The 8,922-nt window shown below is 35.8% G+C and overlaps 1 protein-coding gene across 1 annotated transcript in view; it reads left to right on the forward strand.

Moving 5' to 3' along the window:
• EFCAB13 (EF-hand calcium binding domain 13) overlaps window positions 1-8,922 on the forward strand; it is a 283,929-nt gene that overhangs the window by 83,583 nt on the left and 191,424 nt on the right. The window contains exons 28-31 of the mRNA XM_036222608.1: window positions 908-1,012; window positions 2,498-2,602; window positions 5,123-5,227; window positions 6,715-6,819. Of these exons, the coding sequence (XP_036078501.1) occupies window positions 908-1,012; window positions 2,498-2,602; window positions 5,123-5,227; window positions 6,715-6,819 (420 nt within the window). The remainder of the gene's footprint in view (window positions 1-907; window positions 1,013-2,497; window positions 2,603-5,122; window positions 5,228-6,714; window positions 6,820-8,922) is intronic.

An 8,922-nucleotide genomic window follows, 5' to 3' on the forward strand; every position in this document is an offset into this window, starting at 1 on the left:
CTAAATAATAGAGAATTTTCCAAGATGCAAAAGTTAAAATGAGTTAAGATGGAGCGTACTTCCTTTACATGTCATTCGTTTACGGCTGACAGTTTTAATATCTGAAAGCAGGAAAAGTCAATGTCACATTGTTAATGTAGTTGCATTTATGAAATATAAAATGTTTTCATCATTTCACACTAATACAAGGGAGAAATAGGCTAAAGTTCTAGAGCAAGTGCTAAGTTCTTTGGCTCAGTTTCTCATCTCTAGTAGTATACATAGTTGTGACTTGTATGTTGTCTGCATTTGATGGAAAAGACAGTATGGAAAATGTAATGGGTGAAGCGAAAGCTTTTATAGGTTACAATAAGTTGCTGATAAACTGAGGGCACCGAGGCTTTACAACAATTTGCAGTACTGTGTGGTGTTTTCCTGAAATGCTGCCACTAAATCCAGTGGGAAGTTTTGTATTGGATGAGAAAAATTTAAGTCTGGCAAAAGGAAGCAAACGCAAAACAGTTACAAATGTACCGTGGGACTTCAGTAAGAACTGCTACACTCTGTAGAGCTTTCCTTCCTCATAAAATGTTTCCCTGCAGAAAACTCTAGGTAGGCGCAGTAAACGGCACTGATTTTTGAAGGATCGAGTTAACACTGTTAACAATTATATTATTAACGAAATCAACATGTGACACTGTTTTTTGAGATTATGTTATCCATCTATATGTGTTAATTAAACAGTAATAGAAGAACATTTAGTTTCCCCAGAATGTTAAAACAGCCTTTGTCTATTAGTATCGAAGAAACAACTAAAATTCTACTTTCGCCGTAAAGCGTAATAGATGAAGACTACATTGTGCTTTTGCTTTGCAACCTGAAATTTTGGATATTAATAAACGTGTACGCTTATTTCTACCCTTTCAAGGTGACACGGTTGCTATCAATGACCTGGTAAATACAGTGAGACATATGGGGATTGAACTCCCAGACACGGAACTTACAAAGGCGGTGAGAACACTGCCAGTTAGTGGTAAGCCTAAAAAATGCTGCTGGAACCTTCGCAACAAGTAGACTTTGTAAGCCTGGGAGGGAAATTCTAAAGCTGTAGAATGTACTGCCTAAAGATTATTGGAAAATCTGAATTCTGGGTTATTTTTGAAAGTAATCCAAATTGAAGAATATTCTTTAAAATAAATGATTTGTACTCTCCAAAATGTCAAACTATGAAAGGACCAACACTGAGGTATTATCCCAGATTCAAGAATGAAGAGACGTGTCAACTTAATGCTTTATTGCGAATAGGCGACATTAACGGAACAATTGGTAGAATATGAGTCAATCGTGTAGGTTAGGTGAGCTGTGTCAGTCTTAATATTCTAATTGGATAATTGTCGTGTAGTGTGTAATGGTATAATTTATATGTATGCATATATATTTTCTTTGAAAAGAAAATGCACTCTGAAGTATTTAGGGTCTTAGGGCATTGTGTTGGCAATTCAAACATTCTGAAAAAAATATCATTCACGTATAGAGAGAATAATAAAACAAATGTAGCAAAATATTAACACTTGAAAAATCTGGTTGAAGAGTATTTCAGAAATCTCGTACTATTTTTTCCACTTTCTCTAAGTGCGAAATATCAAAATAAGAAGTTAGATAAAACATATTGATCCGACTCAAAATATACATGATGGTGGTGAGCGTGTTATCAGCTATAATAGTTGTACTGGAGAGAGTCGAGTTAAAAGTATCTTTTAGTGTATGTAAGGGAAGAAATACTCTTCGAAGGCCCGAGGACGGCAGGGTGGTGATACATCGTGTCTGTGACCAAAACATACCGAATGGTATTTGAGTTTATGAGCATTCAGTTAACAAAGCCGAAACTAAAACATTAATTTTTGATATGTGTGACTTTTATGCTCTCTACAAGTGTCATGGTTAGTCATAGAGCCTTTCAAATCTTGACTATCAGAAGGCACTATGTTGAGATTTACCTCCCTCTGAATGACTTCCTTTTACGAACAAATAGCTCTGAGATATGATAGGCCAGAAGTTGCATCATCACAATTGTATGGTTTTCATATTTAGAATTTTCTTTTCCCACTTGTTGAAGAGTCAAAAATGGGTGAAATAATAACCTATAAACTGTGCTGAAAACATATTTGTTAACTAGTGACATAAGTAAGTGCAACTGGTATGATGATTCCTGTGTTTTCCCACAGACTTTTGTGTTATACCTCAATGTGATTAGGAACCTACACTGTAATTGATAGGAATTCCTTTGGAATTCGCCAAATTTTGGCGGGGCTTGAAATAATCTAAAACTGTAACATGAAAAAAGAAAAAGCCAAAGACTTGCTATTATTCCAAATTTAATCGACAGCGAAGTCAACCAGTCTGAAAATTTAATCAGCAACACCATTGACCGTATCGATTGGTCAAAAGAATAGGATTGACTGTTTTTGTCGTATTTAAGAGTAAATATATTTTACGGAGATCCCTGTCTTTTTTTCAGATCTGAAAATTGATATCGGTCAAGTGGACACAGTTCTGGGGAACATGGGGATGCACCTCACAGAAAAGGAACTTAAAGATCTGGCACAGAGCCTGCCAGTTGACGGTGAGTGCCAGATGGTGAACAGAGTCAAAACAGTGAGGTGACTCTGGAGTCAGAGTGACAGAGTTCGAATTCTGTTTCTTCTGCTTAAAAGTCGTGTCATCTGAACGCTTCTTTGCCTTATATTTATCTATCTAGTTCTATATACTTGAGTTTTTTATTGAGAGTTATAGTAAACCAGAGCCTGGCACATAATGAGTATTTAATAAAGGTGCTTATTGTTGTCATAATTTGTAATATTATCACATTAAATATTATTTTAAGCTCCTCTGAAAGCTTATGGGATAGCATGTACAAACCTCTTCAAAATGCATGCTTCATATCAAGTCTTTTAGAAAAGCTTTGTGAAGAACCCAGAGCTCAAGTAACAGGAAACTCTTCCTCTTCATATTCACATCGACTTATATTAGTGTTTTCATGCACTGTGAAGTCTCCACGTTGGTGAGAATGTCACCAGGATTACCAAGTGGCCAGGAGAAAGGCAGGGAAAAGCAAAAAACCAAAACAAACAAACAAACAAACAAAAAGTGGCGACCTGTGATGGTGAAATGTGAGAGAATTGAGAAGAGTATAGTTGGAATAAAGAAGGGAGAAACAGAGAAAGCTCAAGAAAATAATGATTAAAATTTCACTCCAAATTACTTCAGAATTGCAGAGATCATGTTCCCTTAGCCACTTAACATAGAAATAGGTTTTGACTTCTCTATTTTGTTTCCTCATACATCCTTGTCGCAGAGCAAAGTTGTAATTTGGGCTAGCATGTTTAACGTGTTCTCCCTCCTTGAAAGCTATAAGGATACTCAGGTGAGGTAGCCGGACTCAGTATACACAAGCTGATACTGGGCCTCAATTCCCTCTTGATAGCTAGAAACAACTGATTTTTAAGCAATGTTACATAAATTTGAAGCGTGACTGTTCACAAAGCAATGGCCTTCTAGAAGGACAAAAAATAGACTATGTTAACTTTAGAAGATTCCAGTAAGGCCAGGAAATGACTTACCTGAAACATTGTTATCTGAATACACACTACTATTTAGGGTAATGTGGCTCTAGATGTGGGACCAGCAGCTTTTGCCTTTAAGATCTTCTTTGGGCTCAAATACCCATCAGATTTTAGTGGATTTTTGTACTGTGCTTATAAGTTATATTTTCTCAATAAAATGGTTTGTATTTTGAATTGTGCCTTCTGCTAGAAAAAAACAGTGCCATATATTGTGCCTGCCATGAGTTTTATGCAGAGTAACATTTCAGAAATCTCTGGAACATAAAAGCAAAAGAAATGTTTTCACTGCTTTCTTCTTCCTAGAAACAATATCATTGAGATTCCCGTTAATGAGCTAATTATGTCCCTGTAATATTTCCATGTTAATGTCCCTTTAAAAACCAATAGAACAAATCATCGAATGTCTCTTACATACAAAGGCTATAGTGTAACCACTAGTATGTTTTAAATCATTTTTAACTGATACATGTAATTCAGATATTCGATGAAGACTCTTCAGGTTGACAGTGGTTAAGTGGTGAGTGCGGGCTGTCTTATATGAATGGAAATTTTCCAGATGTCTACATTGAAATATGGTATACAATTCCTTTTTTATTTTGTCCCAATCACCTAGCTAAATAATAGAGAATTTTCCAAGATGCAAACGCTAAAATGAGTTAAGATGGAGCGTACTTCCTTTACATGTCATTCTTTTATGGCTGACAGTTTTAATATCTGAAAGCGGGAAAAGTCAATGTCACATTGTTAATGTAGTTGCCTTTATGAAATATAAAATGTTTTCATCATTTCACACTAATACAAGGGAGAAATAGGCTAAAGTTCTAGAGCAAGTGCTAAGTTCTTTGGCTCAGTTTCTCATCTCTAGTAGTATACATAGTTGTGACTTGTATGTTGTCTGCATTTGATGGAAAAGACAGTATGGAAAATGTAATGGGTGAAGTGAAAGCTTTTATAGGTTACAATAAGTTGCTGATAAACCGAGGGCACCAAGGCTTTACAACAATTTGCAGTACTGTGTGGTGTTTTCCTGAAATCCTGCCACTAAATCGAGTGGGAAGTTTTGTATTGGATGACAAAAATTTAAGTCTGGCAAAAGGAAGCAAACGCAAAACAGTTACAAATGTACCGTGGGACTTCAGTAAGAACTGCTACACTTTGTAGAGCTTTCCTTCCTAATAAAATGTTTCCCTGCAGAAAACTCTAGGTAGGCGCAGTAAACGGCACTGATTTTTGAAGGATCGAGTTAACACTGTTAACAATTACATTATTAACGAAATCATCATGTGACCCTGTCTTTTGAGATTATGGTATCCATCGATATGTGTTAATTAAACAGTCATAGAAGAACATTTATTTTCCCCAGAATGTTAAAACAGCCTTTGTCTATTAGTATCGAAGAAACAACTAAAATTCTACTTTCGCCGTAAAGCGTAATAGATGAAGACTACATTGTGCTTTTGCTTTGCAACCTGAAATTTTGGATATTAATAAACGTGTACGCTTATTTCTACCCTTTCAAGGTGACACGGTTGCTATCAATGACCTGGTAAATGCAGTGAGACATATGGGGATTGAACTCCCAGACACGGAACTTACAAAGGCGGTGAGAACACTGCCAGTTAGTGGTAAGCCTAAAAAATGCTGCTGGAACCTTCGCAACAAGTAGACTTTGTAAGCCTGGGAGGGAAATTCTAAAGCTGTAGAATGTACTGCCTAAAGATTATTGGAAAATCTGAATTCTGGGTTATTTTTGAAAGTAATCCAAATTGAAGAATATTCTTTAAAATAAATGATTTGCACTCTTCAAAATGTCAAACTATGAAAGGACCAACACTGAGGTATTATCCCAGATTCAAGAATGAAGAGACGTGTCAACTTAATGCTTTATTGCGAATAGGCGACATTAACGGAACAATTGGTAGAATATGAGTCAATCGTGTAGGTTAGGTGAGCTGTGTCAGTCTTAATATTCTAATTGGATAATTGTCGTGTAGTGTGTAATGGTATAATTTATATGTATGCATATATATTTTCTTTGAAAAGAAAATGCACTCTGAAGTATTTAGGGTCTAAGGGCATTGTGTTGGCAATTCAAACATTCCGAAAAAAATATCATTCACGTATAGAGAGAATGATAAAACAAATGTAGCAAAATATTAACACTTGAAAAATCTGGTTGAAGAGTATTTCAGAAATCTCGTACTATTTTTTCCACTTTCTCTAAGTGCGAAATATCAAAATAAGAAGTTAGATAAAACACTTTGATCCGACTCAAAATATACATGTTGGTGGTGAGCGTGTTATCAGCTATAATAGTTGTACTGGAGAGAGTCGAGTTAAAAGTATCTTTTAGTGTATGTAAGGGAAGAAATACTCTTCGAAGGCCCGAGGACGGCAGGGTGGTGATACATCGTGTCTGTGACCAAAACATACCGAATGGTATTTGAGTTTATGAGCATTCAGTTAACAAAGCCGAAACTAAAACATTAATTTTTGATATGTGTGACTTTTATGCTCTCTACAAGTGTCATGGTTAGTCATAGAGCCTTTCAAATCTTGACTATCAGAAGGCACTATGTTGAGATTTACCTCCCTCTGAATGACTTCCTTTTACGAACAAATAGCTCTGAGATATGATAGGCCAGAAGTTGCATCATCACAATTGTATGGTTTTCATATTTAGAATTTTCTTTTTCCCACTTGTTGAAGAGTCAAAAATGGGTGAAATAATAACCTATAAACTGTGCTGAAAACATATTTGTTAACTAGTGACATAAGTAAGTGCAACTGGTATGATGATTCCTGTGTTTTCCCACAGACTTTTGTGTTATACCTGAATGTGATTAGCAACCTACACCGTAGTTGATAAGAATTCCTTTGGAATTCGCCAAATTTTGGCAGGGCTTGAAATAATCTAAAACTGTAACATAAAAAAAAGAAAAAGCCAAAGACTTGCTATTATTCCAAATTTCATCGACAGCAAAGTCAACCAGTCTGAAAATTTAATCAGCAACACCACTGACCGTATCAGTTGGTCAAAAGAATAGGATTGACTGTTTTTGTCGTATTTAAGAGTAAATATATTTTACGGAGATCCCTGTCTTTTTTTCAGATCTGAAAATTGATATCGGTCAAGTGGACACAGTTCTGGGGAACATGGGGATGCACCTCACAGAAAAGGAACTTAAAGATCTGGCACAGAGCCTGCCAGTTGACGGTGAGTGCCAGATGGTGAACAGAGTCAAAACAGTGAGGTGACTCTGGAGTCAGAGTGACAGAGTTCGAATTCTGTTTCTTCTGCTTAAAAGTCGTGTCATCTGAACGCTTCTTTGCCTTATATTTATCTATCTAGTTCTATATACTTGAGTTTTTTATTGAGAGTTATAGTAAACCAGAGCCTGGCACATAATGAGTATTTAATAAAGGTGCTTATTGTTGTCATAATTTGTAATATTATCACATTAAATATTATTTTAAGCTCCTCTGAAAGCTTATGGGATAGCATGTACAAACCTCTTCAAAATGCATGCTTCATATCAAGTCTTTTAGAAAAGCTTTGAGAAGAACCCAGAGCTCAAGTAACAGGAAACTCTTCCTCTTCATATTCACATCGACTTATATTAGTGTTTTCATGCACTGTGAAGTCTCCACGTTGGTGAGAATGTCAGCAGGATTATCAAGTGGCCAGGAGAAAGGCAAGGAAAAGCAAAAGAAAAAAAACAAAACATAAAAAAGTGGCGACCTGTGATGGTGAAATGTGAGAGAATTGAGAAGAGTATAGTTGGAATAAAGAAGGGAGAAACAGAGAAAGCTCAAGAAAATAATGATTAAAATTTCACTCCAAATTACTTCAGAATTGCAGAGATCATGTTCCCTTAGCCACTTAACATAGAAATAGGTTTTGACTTCTCTATTTTGTTTCCTCATACATCCTTGTCGCAGAGCAAAGTTGTAATTTGGGCTAGCATGTTTAACGTGTTCTCCCTCCTTGAAAGCTATAAGGATTCTCCGATGAGGTAGCCAGACTCAGTATACACAAGCTGATACTGGGCCTCAATTCCCTCTTGATAAGCTAGAAACAACTGATTTTTAAGCAATGTTACATAAATTTGAAGCGTGACTGTTCACAAAGCAATGGCCTTCTAGAAGGACAAAAAATAGACTATGTTAACTTTGAAGATTCCAGTAAGGCCAGGAAATGACTTACCTGAAACATTGTTATCTGAATACACACTACTATTTAGGGTAATGTGGCTCTAGATGTGGGACCAGCAGCTTTTGCCTTTAAGATCTTCTTTGGGCTCAAATACCCATCAGATTTTAGTGGATTTTTGTACTGTGCTTATAAGTTATATTTTCTCAATAAAATGGTTTGTATTTTGAATTGTGCCTTCTGCTAGAAAAAAACAGTGCCATATATTGTGCCTGCCATGAGTTTTATGCAGAGTAACATTTCAGAAATCTCTGGAACATAAAAGCAAAAGAAATGTTTTCACTGCTTTCTTCTTCCTAGAAACAATATCATTGAGATTCCCGTTAATGAGCTAATTATGTCCCTGTAATATTTCCATGTTAATGTCCCTTTAAAAACCAATAGAACAAATCATCGAATGTCTCTTACATACAAAGGCTATAGTGTAACCACTAGTATGTTTTAAATCATTTTTAACTGATACATGTAATTCAGATATTCGATGAAGACTCTTCAGGTTGACAGTGGTTAAGTGGTGAGTGCGGGCTGTCTTATATGAATGGAAATTTTCCAGATGTCTACATTGAAATATGGTATACAATTCCTTTTTTATTTTGTCCCAATCACCTAGCTAAATAATAGAGAATTTTCCAAGATGCAAACGCTAAAATGAGTTAAGATGGAGCGTACTTCCTTTACATGTCATTCTTTTATGGCTGACAGTTTTAATATCTGAAAGCGGGAAAAGTCAATGTCACATTGTTAATGTAGTTGCCTTTATGAAATATAAAATGTTTTCATCATTTCACACTAATACAAGGGAGAAATAGGCTAAAGTTCTAGAGCAAGTGCTAAGTTCTTTGGCTCAGTTTCTCATCTCTAGTAGTATACATAGTTGTGACTTGTATGTTGTCTGCATTTGATGGAAAAGACAGTATGGAAAATGTAATGGGTGAAGTGAAAGCTTTTATAGGTTACAATAAGTTGCTGATAAACCGAGGGCACCAAGGCTTTACAACAATTTGCAGTACTGTGTGGTGTTTTCCTGAAATCCTGCCACTAAATCGAGTGGGAAGTTTGTATTGGATGACAAAAATTTAAGTCTGGCAAAAGGAAGCAAACGCAAAC

This window comes from Rousettus aegyptiacus, unplaced genomic scaffold (assembly GCF_014176215.1).
Source record: "Rousettus aegyptiacus isolate mRouAeg1 unplaced genomic scaffold, mRouAeg1.p scaffold_m13_p_6, whole genome shotgun sequence".
NCBI classification, from domain to species: Eukaryota; Metazoa; Chordata; class Mammalia; order Chiroptera; family Pteropodidae; genus Rousettus; species Rousettus aegyptiacus.